This window comes from Pristiophorus japonicus, chromosome 16 (genome assembly GCF_044704955.1).
Source record: "Pristiophorus japonicus isolate sPriJap1 chromosome 16, sPriJap1.hap1, whole genome shotgun sequence".
NCBI lineage: Eukaryota > Metazoa > Chordata > Chondrichthyes > Pristiophoridae > Pristiophorus > Pristiophorus japonicus.
This window is the reverse complement of record NC_091992.1, coordinates 54,768,876-54,787,710: the sequence shown is the minus strand read 5'-3', so window position 1 is coordinate 54,787,710 and position 18,835 is coordinate 54,768,876. Positions and strand designations below refer to the sequence as shown.

The following is an 18,835-nucleotide window of genomic DNA, read 5'->3' as shown; positions in this document are numbered from 1 at the left end:
GGTAATACTGCCCCCAAATGGGCATCGTTGATGCCATTGAATGGCCTTGATATTGAGTATTGGTAGGCTATTTAACTGCAACGGCATCAGAGTGGAACCCACTCGTGTCCTCACTTGACATCCAAGTGGCTGCAATTTCAGCTGGAGTGAGAACTTTCCCAATTTTACACAGTTTGTTTAATCTAAGTTCATTCTTTGGTGAATGCCTTGTCCCTTGTAAAATAATTTGCAATTTGTTTGGTTATTTTCAATCTCATTATTGAGTTACTGCTCTGGGCTGAGCTGTTGGTCTAAGTTTTTAAGAGTTTGTCTCTTCCTTTTCCCGCTCACCAACTGGCCTTTTTAAATATTCCTATTGTGCTTCCATTGTTTTATTTTCAAGTGCCACCTCCCACGTAGAGAGATATATTCTCTAATACCTTCTCTTTAACCCAAGTTAATTCTTTAAAGTCTTGCAGATCTGTATTGTTCTTGGCTTTAAACTTAATTGCCGTATCAAATCCAGCTATAAAAATGGAAGCTAAGTAGAAGCAGACCTCTCCAAACCTAAATCAACAAAACGCAAAATGGAAATAATGAAAAGGACACCAGGCGAGCTTTAAGCTCCTGGCAAACCTTTTGTGAATGTAGTCATTGGTAATTAGTGTTGTGTGTGAAAGTAATGGTCCAATGCACAGGTTTGAACTGAAACACAAAATATTGCAACCAAAGTATAAGCAGACAAGGCACGCAGTTGGCGTGCTGTTCTGGTAATTGGACAGAAAGTTGATACCCTGAAGAAACATTTGAATGCCCTTCTTGTGGGCAGCCTTGTCACAGGTGTCTATGCTGCCAGTCTTCTGGAAGATGGGAAAAATTAGAGACAGTTCAGACTCTCCACAGAGCAATTTAAATTCATTACTGTAAAAGTTTGCAGGGCAGAGAGGCAAGTGCAGGTCAATTGTGCAGTTGGTGCCCTGTGATTGTGAGGAACATTTGGAGGGTGTGCGTGTGTTTAAACGATGGGGAGCTTTTAAACGTTTAGTGGTATAGTGAGCAACGTTCCCTCTAAGCTGCGTAGCCGTGCAGCTCTCTGCGGGTCACGCACAGCCCGGACCGACTTCTTCACTTAAATTTCGAGTATGTGGGAAACTGAATGGGCTTTGCACCCCACAAAAAATTCAGGGGAACATTGATAGTGAGAGGCTGTTTGTTATCCCAACTGCTGAGGAAATGCTGCTGTTTGGAGAACTGTATAAATCAGAAAATTAACTAATTCAGTTGTATTAAATTACATTAATTCAGCACAAAAACTGGCAGGCAGTGTGAATACCCATTTACATGGGTTGTGGCCCCTAGTTTAAAAAAAGTGCATTTTCATCTCTGCTGAATTAACGAGATTGTTGATTGGCGAGGAGAGGGAAAGTGGAGAGAATATCTCTATAGAGGCAGCACGGGCCAGCCCACACTGCAATATGTGTGCACACTAGGTCCGTGCAGCAGAGCAGGTCTCCAGTCGTCCTGGTTAATCCTTGCCACTGAATAAAGGCCTAGCTCTGTCAAGCCCGTGTGGTGGCTGGTGTGCAATGGTCACCACACGTTAAAAAAATTCACGCACAGGCATCTTCCACCCCCTCAATTGGAGTTCAGGACTGGAACATCGGGTCCTTCATTGAAACATCTGTGAACTCGTGGAAGCAAGTCATCCTCGTTTGAGGGACTGCCTATGATGATGATGATGAGGGTTTAGATAACTGGGTACTTCAAACAGGTGATGTTTGGTTAAAGAGGTCCCCACTATCGTGTGAAACTGTCCTACTGGATTCTAAGTAAATCTATTGAGATTTAAAAAATTAAAAATAGCTATTTATGTTCGAGAGATTAAATGAAACCGAATAAAACAGAAGTTGAAAATATAATGGTTTATCACTGGAGGTAAACTAATACAAGCCTAACTTTACTCTATTCTACTTAAGCTAAAACACTAGCCTGTGTACAAGATCAGTAAGACAACTTTTTGCATGTGGTCAAAACATCATGTGAAAAACAGAGTGAAGAACAAACATCAGGTCCATCCAACTATACAAACTTCTGGGAGATGTTCAAAAAAAATAAAAACCTGCGGCCGATTCAAGAAAAACATTGGGCAATTCCTCTCAGACTTCCCAAAGCAATCAAACAAGGCTTCAGAAGACTGCAGTACATAAGAACATAAGAAATAGGAGCAGGAGTAGGCCATTTGCACCCTTGAGCCTGCTCCGCCATTTAGTAAGATCATGGCTGATCTGATCATGGACTCAGCTCCACTTCCCTGCTCGCAGTATAAGTTGGACCTCTCTGGTCCGACACCCTCGGGACTTGACCGGTGTCAGAACAGAGACTTTTCCAAACCACAGGAGGTCACGCTTACCTGTCGACAGCGCCCGGGCGCGTGTGTGTGTTACGCTAAACATCCGTAAGACAAAGGTCCTCCACTGTGCGGCCCTGGACAACGTGGACTATTTCCCATACCTCGGGAGCCTCTTATCAACAAGAGCAGACATTAATGCGGAGATTCAACACCGCCTCCAGTGCAGCCTTCAGCCGCCTGAGGAAAAGTGTGTTCGAAGACCAGGCCCTCAAATTTACCACCAAGCTCATGATCGACAGGGCTGTAGTAATACCCGCCCTCCTGTATGGCTCTGAGGCATGGACGATGTACAGAAGACACCTGAAGTCACTGGAGATCTATCACCAACGATGTCTCCGCAAGATCCTGCAAATCCCCTGGGAGGACAGGCACACCAACATCAGTGTCCTCGTCCAGGCCAACATCCCCAGCATTGAAGCACTGACCACACTCGATCAGCTTCGCTGGGCAGGCCACATTGTCCGCATGCCAGACACGAGACTCCCAAAGCAAGTGCTCTATGCGGAGCTCCTTCACGGCAAACAAGCCAAAGGTGGGCAGTGGAAACGTTGCAAGGACACCCTCAAAGCCTCCCTGATAAAGTGCAACATCCCCACTGACACCTGGGAGGCCCTGGCCAAAGACCGCCCCAAGTGCATCGGGAGGGCGTTGAGCACTTTGAGTCTCAACGCCGAGAGCGTGAAGAGGTCAAGCACAGGCAGTGGAAGAAGCGTGCGGCAATCAGTCCCACCCACCCCTTCCCTCAGCGACTGTCTGTCCCACCTGTGACAGAGTCTGTAGCTCTCGTATTGGACTGTTCAGCCACCAAAGAACTCGCTTCAGGAGTGGAAGCAAGTCTTCCTCGATTCTGAGGGACTGCCTATGATGATGATGAGGATGGTGTGTGTGTGTGTGTGTGCTGACAGCCTGTGGGCGGTTCCCTCAGCACCAGCACACACAATCGCCGAACGCACTCACTGACTGAGAGCCGCTCCAGCCAATCGATACTTAAAAATAAATAAAGCCACCTCTCCCTCAAGCCCAGCTAATACCGAACCATGGATGTTTCCCGACCAGAGAGTCCCGGACCAGAGAGGTCCAACCAATTCCTAGTAATTGCAGTTAACTACTTGCCCCATGTTGGAGATTTCCTCTTCATTCAGGAACTTTTTAAGCATCCTTTATAGGACTGCAGCAAATGCGAGGGATATGGCGATAGTGCAGGAAAGTGAAGTTGAGGTAGAAGATCAGCCATGATCTTATTGAATGGTGGAGCAGGCTCAAGGTGCCAAATGGCTCCTGCTCCTAATTCTTATACTCTTATACCCACTTGCATGTATTACAGTCTATTGCAGTGAGTGATGACTCTCAGTGAAAAGAAATTCTTCTTGGCACATACCCTAACTTTATCAATGGATTTTATATTCATGCCTTCTAGTCCGACCATCCCAGTCCATCTCAAATAAGTTATCCAGCTGGACGGAGTCCAATCCTTCCATCATCTAAACATCTCAATCGTATCCTCTTTAAGCCTGTTTCTCTTTAAAAAAATATCTAACTGAAGGAGTTATATTCATAACGAACAGCCCTTACATCATGTATCATTCTAGTCACATTTTAATGGATCTCCTTCAGAATCTCTCTCCTTTACCACATGCGGGACACAGTGATCCCAAGTGCACACATACCAAAGCCTTACAAGGCCGAATTATAGTGCTTCTGTCGCTGCTGCTTCAGACTTGCCCTGGTGAGCTGGCTGTTGGCTGACCTGCAAACCCACATCTGGAAGTTCCTGGCTGCAGGGCTCTGTTGTAAAATGGACGGCAAAGACTGCATGCTGTGCAGCTTTCCCGAACCGGAATAAAGACTTCGGCTCGCACACAGCTGTCAATCAAACCTCTTACTTCAGAAAGATTCACAAGATGTTAATTACATCAGATGTTTGCCCCAGTCACTTTGAATTAGCTACGATTGCAGGAACGTAACACTTTAACTAGACTATGGAGGACACCGCTGAACAGAATGACACTAAATATCCAGCACTTAGTAGGTATTAGCATATTAAGTGTCAGCTGCGGCTCAGTGGGTAGCACACTCGCCTCTGAGTCAGAAAGTTGTGGGTTCAAGTCCAACTCCAGGAACTTGAGCATATAAACCTGTGCTGACAAAGCGCTGCACTATTGGAGGTGCCGTCTTTCGGATGAGACGTTAAACCGAGGCCCCGACTGCTCTCTCCGCTGGATGTAAAAGATCCCGTGGCACTATTTCGAAGAAGAGCAGGGGAGTTATCCCCAGTGTCCTGGCCAATATTTATCCCTCAATCAACATAACAAAAACAGATTATCTGGTCATTATCATATTGCTGTTTGTGGGAATTTGCTGTGCGCATGTTGGCTGCCACGTTTCCCACATTACAACAGTGACAACACTCCAAAGGAGTACTTCATTGGTTGTAAAGCGCTTTGAGACATCTGGTGGTCGTGAAAGGTGCTATATAAATGCAAGTCTTTCTTTTTAAATCATCTTTTTCATAAAAGCAAACTGCCGATGCAAATTAATGTATTATTATTTTAGGTATCAGCTGTAGTTCAGTGGTAGCACTCTCACCTCTGAGTCAGCAAGTTCTACTCTAGAAACTTGTACTCCATTGCTGTATTGAGGGAGTGCTGCACTGTCGGAGGTGCCATCTTTTGGGTGAAGGATGAGAGGTTAAACAGAGGCCTAGTCTTCCCTCTTGGGTGGACAAGTATCAGACTGGATAGCAAGCTGACTACAAAAAAGTAAACAGAGAGTAGGGGTGAAAGATATTTACTCATAGAATAGAAAAATTATGACCTAGAAGGAGGCCATTCGACCCATCATGTCCGTACAGCTCGAAAAAGAGCTACCCAGCCCAATCCCACCTTACAGCACTAGGTCCGTAGCCCTGTAGGTTACGGCTCTTTAAGTGCACATCTAAGTACTTTTTCAATGTGATGAGGGTTTCTGCCTCTACCATCCTTTTCAGGCAGTGAAAAAGTGGGAGGTGGTGTTCCACAAGGATCGGTGCTGGGACCACCATTGTTCACCATTTACATAAATGGATTTGGACTCTGGAATCAGAATGACAATTTCAAAATTTGCGGGTTACACAAAATTGAGGGTTATAGTTAATACAGCGGAGGACTGACAAAATGTAAGGCAAACTTACAGAATGGGCATGTAATCGACAAATGAACTTCAATATAGAGGAGTGCGAGGAGGTGTGTTTCGGTAGAAAGAGAAAGGAGGTCACATACCCCTTGGAAAATAAGTGTCTAAATGGAGCAGAAGGATTTGGGGGTACACCAATCACTAAAAAGCAACGCTATGAGGCCATAAAAAATCAAACAAGGCACTGGGATTCATTTCTTGAGGGATAGAATTGAAAAGCAGAGAAGTTATGTTAAACTTGTATCGAGCCTTGATCAGACCACACAGAGTACTGTGCACAGTTCTAGTCTCCATATTATAAAAAGGGTATAGAGGCACTGGAGAAGGTGCAAAAAGAAAATTGCTGGGATGTTGCCAGAACTGAGAGGTTATACCTATCAGGAAGGATTGAACAGGCTGGGGCTCTTTTCTATAGAAAAGAGAAGACTGACCTGATGGAGGTTATGAAAGGGTTCGATAGGTTGGACATATAGAAGATGTTTCCACTGTGGGGAAGACCAGAACTAAGGACCATAAATATAAGATAGTCACTAATAAATCCAATAAGGGATTCAGGAGAAACGTCCTTACCCAAAGTGTGTTTAGAAGGTGGAACTCGCTACAACAAGGAATAGTTGAGGTGAATAGCATAGATACATTTAAGGGGGAGCTCGAAAAATGCATGAGGGAGAAAGGAATAGAAGGATATATTGATGGGGTTAGATGAAGTAGGTGGGAGAAGGCTTGTGTGGAGCATTAGCAGTGACATGGACCGGTTGGGCCCAATGGCCTGTTTCTGTGCTGTAAATACTGTGTAAAATAATCCATGACGCTATTTTGAAGAGGAGCAGGGGAGTTCTCCCCAGTGACATGGTCACTATTTATCCCTCAAACAACATCATTAAAGCAGATCATCTCGTAATTATAGCATTGCTGTTTGTGGGGCCTTGATGTGTACAAATTGGCTGCTGCATTTCCTACCTTACAGCAGTGTCTACACTTTAAAGGTACTTTATTTGCTATAAGGTGTTTTGGGGCGTCCTGAGGTCATTAAAGATCCTACATAAATGCAAGTTCTTTCTTTTCTTTGTCATACCAGACATAATATTGATGGATCAACAACAACTTGCATTTATATATATTTAACATCGAAAATGTCCAAAGGTGCTTTATAGTGGGTGGGGGTAGGAATGGACAAGGGAAAGGAGAGGTGACCAGAGGATTGGTTGAAAATGGCTTAGACAAGGCTTTAAAAGGTGAAGAGAGGAGAGGGATGAGCTAACAGCAGCTACCATTAACTCAAAATATTTGACAAGAAAGAATTAACAAATAATACATTGGACAAAAAAAAATTCATTTTCGCCACACACCAGTCATGAAATTAACTTGGTGAAAGGAAAGTTAGTCTGGATATCGAGAAGAAACGTTTTACTCAAAGGGTCATCCCATACTGGGCAGGATAGTACAGCACGACATTAGGAGGTAAGATTGGCTTTGGGCAAAGTGTAAAATGAGCGATATTGGACCAGTTATCCGTTATAGACCTCTCCCGATTTTCATTTCTATTATGGCAATGAATATCAGCAGAGATGGAGAAGGGGCAGCAGATCCGATTATCGATCGCTTTATACTATCGGCCAAAGTCAAAATGGCCTCCTAGGAATGTACAAATACAGTTGGCTGCTAAGACAGAAGACTTAGGACAAATGACCTTTTTTAATCCTCTAATCAACAGTGCAAGAGTCAATGTTTGCAATGCAGTATCTGTGAATCTTTTGTTCAAACTATTCACAGATAGGAGGTCATAGGCAGAGGAGTGGAAAGATTCAGTGAAACAAATAACTTAATGTGTAGCATGGTTTCCTCTCCATCTGGTTCTCATTTTTTTGATTAAGGCTAATTTTTTTCTAATACTGCCATAGAATGGAAGCTGGTTTTTCTATTCCCATTCCACCATGGGTTCTTCCTTTGCCCCAGATAATGTAGCTTTCTATAATAAAGGCACTCTGTCGAGGCCTATTGCCAAGTTCATGTTGGCATGCTGTCTCAATTTTGGGTTTTTGAAAGTATTTATACAGCATCTTCCATGACCTCAGGACATCCCAATTGAAGTACATTTGAAGTAGTCACTGTTGTCATAGGAAGATACTCTTTTAGATTCTGTGTCGCTCCAGTAAGGACCTGGTGCCCTCTATGATCTGCCGTAAACCTTTTACTGCCTAGGAGCTAGCTTATTAATAGCAACACTTGGAGATTGTAAGAGAACCCTTTCTCAGTTTTCTGGCTACTGAAATATTGCACATATTGCCACGTGCATACTTTCTTTATAGAAGATGGACAGAAAATCACTGTCAAGATGAGGTATGACTTCAAGCCAAGAACTGTTTATTTTACATAAAATATGAGTGAAATGCTTAAGGTTTCAAAGTAAAAGCAATCACTTTTCTTCTGCCCCTCCAGTTATGAAAAATAACGACGATGCAGCTTGCTAACTGTACTAACATAGGCTCACTTCTCGAACTATTCAAACGTGAACTACTTCAGACTTAAAATGCAGAATGCTTGCTGCTGTTACTTGCTAGAATGGTACTTTTCAGAATGGCAGGCGGTGACTAGTGGGGTACCGTAAGGTTCTGTGCTGGGGCCCCAGCTGTTTACACTGTACATTAATGATTTAGACGAGGGGATTAAATGTAGTATCTCCAAATTTGCGGATGACACTAAGTTGGGTGGCAGTATGAGCTGCGAGGAGGATGCTATGAGGCTGCAGAGTGACTTGGATAGGTTAGGTGAGTGGGCAAATGCATGGCAGATGAAGTATAATGTGGATAAATGTGAGGTTGTCCACTTTGGTGGTAAAAACAGAGAGACAGACTATTATCTGAATGGTGACAGATTAGGAAAAGGGGAGGTGCAACGAGACCTGGGTGTCATGGTACATCAGTCATTGAAGGTTGGCATGCAGGTACAGCAGGCGGTTAAGAAAGCAAATGGCATGTTGGCCTTCATAGCGAGGGGATTTGAGTACAGGGGCAGGGAGGTGTTGCTACAGTTGTACAGGGCATTGGTGAGGCCACACCTGGAGTATTGTGTACAGTTTTGGTCTCCTAACCTGAGGAAGGACATTCTTGCTATTGAGGGAGTGTAGCGAAGGTTCACCAGACTGATTCCCAGGATGGCTGGACTGACCTATCAAGAAAGACTGGATCAACTGGGCTTGTATTCACTGGAGTTCAGAAGAATGAGAGGGGAGCTCATAGAAACGTTTAAAATTCTGACGGGTTTAGACAGGTTAGATGCAGGAAGAATGTTCCCAATGTTGGGGAAGTCCAGAACCAGGGGTCACAGTCTAAGGATAAGGGGTAAGCCATTTAGGACCGAGATGAGGAGGAACTTCTTCACCCAGAGAGTGATGAACCTGTGGAATTCTCTACCACAGAAAGTTGTTGAGGCCAATTCACTAAATATATTCAAAAAGGAGTTAGATGTAGTCCTTACTACTAAGGGGATCAAGGGGGATGGTGAGAAAGCAGGAATGGGGTACTGAAGTTGCATGTTCAGCCATGAACTCATTGAATGGCGGTGCAGGCTAGAAGGGCCGAATGGCCTGCTCCTGCACCTATTTTCTATGATTTTTTTTTTCTATCATTATGTCTGGGAAAGAGACATTACCCTGTGAAAGGGAGGGAGAAAGATTCTTCTCTTGTCAGTTTGAGGGGTGGAGGTTTGGGCCACTGAGCTGTCATAAGAACATAAGAAATAGGAACAGGAGTAGGCCACCTGGTCCCTCGAGCCTGCTCTGCCATTTAATAAGATCATGGCTGAACTGATCTTGGCCTCAACTCCACGACCCTGCCCTCTCCCCATAACCCTTTATTCTTTTATCGCTCAAAAATCTGTCTATCTCCACCTTAAATATATTCAATGACCCAGTCTCCACAGCTCTCTGGAGCAGAGAATTCCATAGATTTACAACCCTCAGAGAAGAAGTTCCTCCTCATCACAGTTTTAAATGGGCGGTCCCTTATTCTGAGACTATGTGCCCTAGTTATGGTTTCCCCTATGAGTGGAAATATCCTGTCTGTCAATCCAAGTTCCCACCCTTTGATGTGTCCCAGCAGCGACCTTTGCCGTGCCTTCCACCGGCCGAATGGAATGAAAGAAACCGTGATCCTGAGCTGTGGCAAGGGAGACGACATTTCAGTGACATCAAATGCTTCAGATTGTACATCACAACCTCCTCCTACCAATTCAGACTCCAAATCACTGGCCAAAGGTTTAGAAGGAAATGCTGTGCGCAGCTTTAGGAGTTAACCCTTCATAAACTGAACCTAACATTTTTTTAAAAAAGAGACTTGCATTTATATAGTGCCTTTCACGACCTCAGGACATCCCAAAGTGCTTTACCGCTAACCTTTGAAATGTAGTCACTCTTGTAAATATAGAAATATTTTTTTTTGAAATTCAATTTGGGCACAACAGTAAAATCCAAATTGCTCCGAGCATTAATTTTGTACCATTGGGTCTTTGTTTTGATCTTGATGGATAGTTTCCAAATGTGATGGTGTCACAGAATAGTCACGGGGTGCCACTCGAGGAACAATGTTTGTTTAGTGACGAGACCATGAGTCCCATAATCAAAACGAATGAGGTTCAGTGTTTGTCCTCGTGTGAAAATAAGCCACAAAATTGAAACTAGACTTTGGTTTTTGATCGACTATCTTGATATAAAAACATAAGAAATAGGAGCAGGTGTAGGCCATTTGGCCCCTCGAGCCTGCTCCGCCATTCAATAAGATCATGGCTGATCTGATCTTGGCCTCAACTCCACTTCCCTGTCCGCTCCCCATAACCCTTGACTCCCTTATCGTTCAAAAATATATTCAGTGACCCAGCGTCCAGAGCTCTCTGGGGTAGAGAATTCCAAAGATTCACAACCCTCAGAGAAGAAATTCCTCCTCATTTCCATTTTAAATGGGCAATCCCTGATTCTGAAACCCTAGTTCTAGATTCCCCCACAAGGAGAAACATCCTCTCTGCACCTACCCTGTCAAGCCACTGACATTTTGACAGTCTCAAAACTCAACTGTCTAACTGAAAGTCACTCTGTGCCACTCTGTAATGATCTATTTCCATGTACAAGTTCCTCTATATAGCACCTCCCTTTTGTGCATTGATCCAGTAGACTAACACCACTTCAGCAGAGCATGTTTTGGTAACCAGATAGTTCTCTGAACTGAGATGGCCGTATGAGAATACATTTATAAAACTCACAGGACCTCTTTCAACAGGATACATATGTTTGCCATGGCAGTGATGATTTATTGGACATGTAGTGTCGTGGAACCTTTAGATTGTTTTCTTTTGTTAAATGGGTTGCAGAGGGTAGGAATTGTTCTGTATTTAATTTACTCAATTATTATAATTATATTTCAGATGAAAAATGTGAGCCTCTTGTAATAAAGCATGGTATTGCCAAGAATAAGAAGTTCTACACATGTTGATGTGATTATAAAATGCCCTATTGTGGTTCTGTGGCACTGAAGGAGCAAAGATCTATTCTGCTTCAAATTGTAGAAATTCTGCATCTCTCATCTCGTCTTGTTTCTGACTTTAAATGTATTAAACAATAACTAAACTAACTTGGATTTATATAATGCCTTTAATGTAGAAAATGTTCCAAGGCACTTCACAGGAGCGCAATCAGACAAAATTGCCACCAAGTCAAAGAAGGAACTGTTAGGATATTAGGACGGGTGACTAAAAGTTTAATCAAAGAGGTAGATTTTTAAGGCAAATCTTGGAAGTGGAGGGGTTTAGGCAGCAAATTACAAAGTTTAGGGCCTAGTCGACTGAAGGCTTGGCTGCCAACGGTGGGACAAACAGAGTGGGGATTGTAGATCAGGCCAGAGTTGGAGGAACACCGAGTTCTTGGAGGATTGTAGGGCTGGAGGAGGTTTGAGATAGGGAAGGGTGTGGCCATGGAGAAATTTGAACATGAAGGTGAGAATTTTAAAATCTAGGTGTTAATGGACTGAGAGCCAAGGTAGGTCAGTGAGCACAGGGTACTGGTTAAACAGACTTGATGCAAGTTAGTTATGGGCAGCAGAGCTTTGGATGAACTTAAGTTTATGGATGATGGAAGAGCATTGGAATAGTAGAGTCTGAAGGTAACACAAGCATGGCTGAGGGTTTCAGCAGCAGATGAGCTGAGACTGTGTGGAAACAGGTGATATTATGGAGGGGGAAGTAGGTGTTCTGTGATGGAGAGGGTAAGGGGTCAGAAGCTCAGCTTGGAGTCAAATAGAACACCAAGCTTAGGAACAATCTGGTTCATCCAGTGACAGTGACCAGAGAGGGAATCGAAACGGTGGTGGCAGAATTGAGTTTGTAGTGCAGGCCAATGACAATGGCTTTGGTCTTCCTAATGTTTCATTGGAGGAATTTACAGCTTATCCAGTATTGGTATTGGCCAAGCAGTCTGATGATACAGAGGCAGTTGAGGAGTCTAGTGGTGGTGGTGGTGGTGAGGTAGAACTGGGTGTCTTCAGCATATATCTGGAATCATGTCTTCAAATTACGGAGGGGCAGCATGTAGCTAAGAAATTGGAGGGGTGCCAGGGATAGATCTTTGGAGGACTCCAGAGGTAATGGTTCATGGATGGGAAGAGAAGCCATTGCAGGAGATTCTCTGGCTACAACTGGATCGGTAACAGTGGAACCAAGTGAGGGCAATCCCACTCAGCAGGATAACGGAGGAGAGGCGTTGGAGAAGAATGGTGTGGTCAACAATGTCAATGGCTGCAGAAAGGTTGTGATAGTGAACCATGGTCACAGTCACAGAGGATGTCATTTGTAGCTTTGATTTGGGCCATTTCAGTGCTGTAGCGGGGTTGGAAACCTGATTGGGGCGGTTCAAACAAGTTGTATGAACGATGGGCCTGGATTTGAGAGGTGACAACACCTTCAAGGACTTTGGAGAGGAAAGGAATGTTGGAGATGGGATGGTAAGGTTTGCAAGGACAGAGGGGTCAAGAGTGGGTTTATTTTGAAGAGGGGGATGATAGCAGATTTGAAAGGGGGGGCGGGGTGCAGGACCCAAGGAGGAGGAGGCATTTATAATATCATGGGGTCAGGAAGGGAAGTTGGGTGGTCATCAGTTTAGTGGGAATAGGGTCGAGAGAGCAGAGGTGGACACGATGAGCCTGGTGACGGCATGAGGGAAGGTGGGAGAGGAAGATGCCGGTTCAGGGCACACGATGATAGTTTTTGAGCTAGTTAGGGTTAAAAATGGAAACTGCCTCCTCCAAAGCACACCAGTTTAGAGTGGGGTAAGACTGTCTGAGAAAACAGGCCAAACTGTTTGATCTAGTGATTAATCAGATAAGGGCAGGCTGTGTATGTATGAAGAGGTTGGTTTATTTTTGTGGCATAAGCATTCCTGAATAAGATGGTAGCTAAGTGCTAACTGGTAACCATCTCTGACTATTTTGTCTCTCTCCTTCTTGACAGTACTGTCTCCAGATACAGCTTAGACTTAAATATGACAAATGCTGGCGATGGCTTTAGCCCAGCCATATGATTCAACCATTTAGCTCCATGTTGCAGTGTTGAGTTGGAACTCTATGGAATTGAGGCAATATATGCCGAATAATCTCTCTAAGAACTAATAAAACAACTCTTCGAATCTTGAAATGCTGAAGAGAGAACAAATGAGTGTACTTGTGAAAGTTAATTAAAATATTACTATTTAATCTACTGATTTATCTAACTTCTGTTATAATCTTACCTGAAATAAATAAATCTTTTATTTTTTTTTTAGTTTAGCCTGAACTACCACTCTGGTGCTTCAACGGCAACTTAGTTGATAGCATACTCAAAAGGGTTCAAGTCCCGCTTCAGGACTTCAGAACATAATCTAGGCTAACAACTCTGTGGTATTGAAGGAGTGCTGCATTGTTGGAGCTAGCTTTCCGATGAGAGGTCTGTCTGTTCAGCTGTACAAGATCCCACAGCACTATTCGACGAAGAACAGGATGTTCTCCTGGTGTACTCTTCTCACTCAACACCACCAAAAGCAAATTAACTGGTCATTCATCTAATTTGCTGTTTGAGGGCGATTAGCTGCCACTTTTGCCTACACAAGAACACTTGAGAAAAATAATTCACAAAGCACTAGGATGTTCTGAGGATATGATGGGATGCTATACAAATCAAGTTCTTTCTCCTTTCTAATTTGGGGTATAAGGTGGCACCCAGTCTTATTTCCAGTGTATGCTCCAATGGTATATGGATTCATTCACCCTGCAATCCATTATTCCAGACATTTTGTGCATAAGCTGAAGTTTGGTTCACAGAAACTGCAGGCTTGCTTATAGAAGCTAGCCTATAGAAATTAGAGCTAGGTCATCAATGGGTATAGTTAGGAAGGACTTCACGCAAATGGTAATGAAAATCTATTCTCCAAAAAGCTGTTGAGGCTAGGCCAATTGAAAATGTTAAAACAAAGATTGATAGATTTTTGTTAGGTAAGGGGCATTAGCAGATATGGAACCAAGACAGTTAAATGGAGTTAAGATACAGATCAGCCAAGATCTAATTAAAGGCTCCATGGGCTGAATGGCTGACTTCTGTTTCGATTTTCAAAGAAGCTGACGTTTGGGGAATAAAAAAGTAAAATATTGTAGATGCTGGAAATCTGAAGTTAAAAGAGAAAATGCCGGAAACATTTGGCAGGTCAGGCAACATCCGTGCGGAGAAAAAAACGGGGTTAAAGTTTCAGATCGCCGATCTTTCATTGGTGGTCTCATTCCACAGATCCCCTGCCAAATAATCCCAGCATTTTCAGTTTTTATTGTGTGGAGTATTGGGAACTGACCTGAATTATAATGTACACACCAGCCACCTTCTGTCACCATGCGTTAGCCAAACAATTGTGGAAAGTAGACTCATTCTGTAGCTACTTCCTTCTTACAGAATTCACTCCACTTTAAAAAAAAAAATAATACGCTTTTCACTACTTTCATTGTTTAACATTATTTTAACTTCATATTTGGCAGATATATTTTCCTCTGCAGATGGATCCCTATTTATTCAGCCTGTCAGACTTATCTCCTTGATTTATTGAGTTGTTAATTTAGTTGAGACTGTCTGTGTTACACTTTCCTGTGTTATTTCACATCATCGACTGTGCATTACCATTAATAAGCTTGCTGCAATCACTTCATGGTCATTGCTCCTTCAATGTAACAATGGAGTGTGTTGTTCGGACCACTGCCAGGGAAACGTTGGAGAGTCAAAATTAAATACAATCCTTTCATGAATACTCACCGTATGTATTACAAAAAGAATGAACGATTCCCTGGAGTGACTTCGAAACCTAACCTCATCTCTGGATTCAGCACAGCATCCTAAACCCACTTGACCATCCCCCTTGTGGTTGAGATCCCGTCAGAATAGAGCTCTCCGATAGCATTGTCCATCCGAACCACTCAATTAGATTGTTTTGTTATCACTTGGTATCCATTGCTCTATATGTAAACTATCTGACTCATTCAGTTATGTTGTTGTCTTGTAATCACCAATAGATTTTAAGATGCAGTGCGATCCTGTAATATGGCAAATCATTGGGTGTGCAATACGTGAAACACAGCAGTTTATTGGGTGCACAAAAACATCAATTCATTCTCTTCTGCATTTCTTTTCTCATGGTGTGCAGTTACTTTGCATTTTCTGTAACATCTTAAAAAGATTCCACTTTCCTCCATTTTGCTTCCTCTTAAGAATGTGCTCCGAATCGGCCCCTTTTAGTTCTCTCCTCATCCCCTCAAAACCTACCTTCTGGAAAGTTGAGATTCTCTGTTGCATTCCCTCTCCTCCATTCTGAACATGACTAAACATAATCATTATGGGGAGCAGGCATGGAAGTGGAGTTGAGGCCAAGATCAAATCAGCCATGATCTTATTGAATGGCGGAGAAGGCTCGAGAGGCTAAATGGCCTACTCCTGCTCCTATCTCTTATGTTCTTATAGCATGGTTGCTGCACCTGATTTTCTGCCTTCCTATAGCCTCTTCCAGCCATCCCTTTGTTAAACTCCGGTGCAGTTGGAGTGCATTCTGGTGACGCCAGGAATTCAGGCTCCAACTCGCACCTTCAGCAACAAGAAGAACTCAATTAAATAAACTCTGCACTGGGCCACCATTTTATTTTTAATTCAGACGATTTAAAATTCGGTTGGTGTTATATGAAAAAGTGATAAAATTAGGTAATAAAGTATATATTTAAGGTTCTGACTGACTAATAACATCCATAAATAGTTATTTTCTGAAATTTGTACACAAATTTATTTGCATACCATACTTTTTTGTTTGCATTTTATTTTTCTGTCATCTTTTCTTCTGAAGGTGTTGATTTCTTGCATGGGGTTGTTCTGCAGACGCTTGGTACCTTGTCCAACTTCCATGCATGAACCTGGACAGTGAGCATCAGCAGGCTATTCGGCCATTTACGAACATGTGAGATGATGGGTAGGAAAAGACCATCTGGTCCATCAAGATTGTCCCACACTCATGGTGGCTGAAGCATCATGACTAGGCACTTCCTATAGCAACCCCCTCCTCCCTGCCCCAAAGTCTTCTCCTGGGAGTGGCAAAAAAAACAGGGCCAGTCAGGGGAAAACAACTAGAGAATTTTCTCTCAACCCCCTCAGGTGATCAAAACTAGTCCAGGAGATGGCATTCACCATGTGTTCATTAACGGTTAATCCACTTACCTTCTGTGTGATGTGATCTCTGCCTAGCCAAGAATCGGTCCAGCTCCCTTTTGAAGGCTTGCATTCGAGATTCATACAGCTGACTTGACACAGAGCAGTGATTGGATGTGAAACATTCCCGCTTTTAAATGCCTCATGTACGGACTTTCTTCATCAGCTGAGCCTTTGTGGGAATTGACCAAGGTTCATTTCTTTTTTTTACAGCTGAACATTTGTTTTTCAATTGAATTCTCAACAGTTTGCATTCTCACATTTATATGTTATGAATTTGTTGTACATTTTGATTGCATGCTGCTTGTGAAAGGAGTGCATTGTGATATGAAAGTTTTTGTGGCATGGTTGTGTCTGTCCTGGGATGATGAAGGGTTGAAGCACCTTGTTGGTCATTGGAGTGTAGTTGGGTCAAGGAGATGCCTGCTAGTGGTCATGTTGATTTGGGTGGTGGTTGTCATTGCCTGCCCACGTGGGTGGGTCATTATTGCTCATCTGGATTCTTCTGCGAGGAGGTTTGGAGGGGTGGGAGGATACTGAAAGAACCTCCAAGAACGGGCCAGTAACTGCTTGGTATTTCTCCAGTTCCACGCGGATGTCAAACATCATTCAATCTGACTGTGTGCTGATCGTGTTTGTTGTAGGGACGGCTGCACTCCAATAAGGAGGAGGGGACCGAGGAAGCACCTTCTTATAGCTAACAACAAGAGCTCGGCTAACCTGCCGGTGGTTAAACCTCTCGATCAAATAGTCTAGCAGTCCCTGGATTGGAAGATCTGCCAGTCCTTGTGATTTGTTGTTTGTCATGGCTGATGTGGAGACTGATATGTAGGAAAGTGCCCTTCTGACTGCAGTTCCTCCAGCACAGGGTTAAGGTTACAGTTGTTTTATTTCAGGAAGTCATAATTGGGTTTTACTGCGTAAGATCTTGCTGATGGCAAAATTTTAATGTGAATTGCAGAATGACAGCTTTATAATTAGGAAAGTGTCTGAAGGATTTAATTTGGGGGTATTCACTATTTAGACAATGGTTATGTGTTTTACTTTGGCTGTTTATCATAAGCCTTGTACTGCTCCAGCAATTTATTTCAGTGTTTATACAACACAACAGTTTTGAATATACTTGCCTGAATATATTTTCACTTGGGTATGTTTTGCCAAGAGTCCTTGCGCATCTATCCATATATGGGATACTTGGTGGAATTGGAATGTAAAGTGTTTCATCAGGAATTAGTTTCCTGTAAGTGAGAAATGTGTTTTTGTAACTTGTTGGCATTGATCCTGAATGTTGGGAATCACATTGTTGTCTCTAATTCCACATTATAAAACTTAACATGATGTTGGCTTGCATATATGGAGGGCAATAATTATTGGATGGAAATATATATGGCAGTTCAACATTGGGATAATTTTTTCTTTTTATTTTAGGTATAATCCCAAACCAGGGTCCTATCCTACTCAAACCTATTACTTTCCTCCATCCACTGCCCCCCAGTACCACCATTATTCAGGGATTGTAAACAAGCAGATGTATTGGTATGGACCTACGCATCAACAGAGACCCAGTTATGGTCTTGAATTTGCAGCTGGACTTGAACATGATCTCGGGCATGCATCTGGACACGGACACAGCCATGATCTCGGATGCACATCTGGACACGGGCACAGCCATGATCTCGGGCATACATCTGGACATGGGCACAGTCATGATCTCGGATGCACATCTGGACATGGGCACAGCCATGATCTCGGGCATGCATCTGGACATGGACACAGCCATGATCTTGCGCATAATCCTGGACATGGACATATTTGTGATCATGAACATGATTATCAATATGCTGGACAGAAGCAGTTTAATTCTCCTGGATTCCAGCAGAGCTACTGTAAGAGTCCTGCCCCTGCAAAAGACTTTGCTGGCTCCTGTTCTGTGGTCATCAACTAGTTTTTACCTTTTGGTCCTTTGCTAGCATGGGCTGCTGCACAACATAGACGTGTCATGCCATCATCATAGATGACACCACTCAATGCCAAAGATGCTTTTTTTTATTGCTTAATCAGATAATAGTAATACAAAAACCCAAACCAATGGGACAGTAAAAAAGTGAATGTTGATTTGTAGTTAATTGTATAATTGGCATCAAATTCAAGGTAGGAAAGATTTGAAAACCAACAACTATGTATGTACCAAATATTGGTATTAAAAATGTTGTCAATCTTCCAGTAGTTTGCATTTTCTAGTTATTTTAACACCCAATTATTGATTCTTGTCTGTACTACAATCATCACTTTTACCACAGATGGCATGGATTGGAAAATTGTTTTCTAGTTGCAAGGTATGACCGAATTGTCGATCTTGTCTTAATGCGGGCACAGTACCCAGTGCAATCCCATCTGGCATTGTCCATGGGTCAACATTAGTACAACTAGGATAATGGGGCAATTGTAGGGTATGAGACGGCTCATTTTTCATTCAATTAATGTGCTAATAAAAAAAGTGCAATCAATGGTTTCAAGTAGTGTGAAGGCCAT

The 18,835-nt window shown here is 42.9% G+C and overlaps 1 protein-coding gene across 1 annotated transcript in view; it reads left to right on the top strand.

Annotated features, from left to right (window-relative positions):
• The window catches only part of rhbdd2 (rhomboid domain containing 2), a 56,601-nt gene extending 38,090 nt beyond the window's left edge, over window positions 1–18,511 (top strand). Inside the window, exon 4 of the mRNA XM_070857345.1 lies at window positions 17,732–18,511. Coding sequence (XP_070713446.1) covers window positions 17,732–18,248 — 517 coding nt within the window. The 3' untranslated portion in view covers window positions 18,249–18,511. The remainder of the gene's footprint in view (window positions 1–17,731) is intronic.
• Window positions 18,512–18,835: the final 324 nt, after the last annotated feature.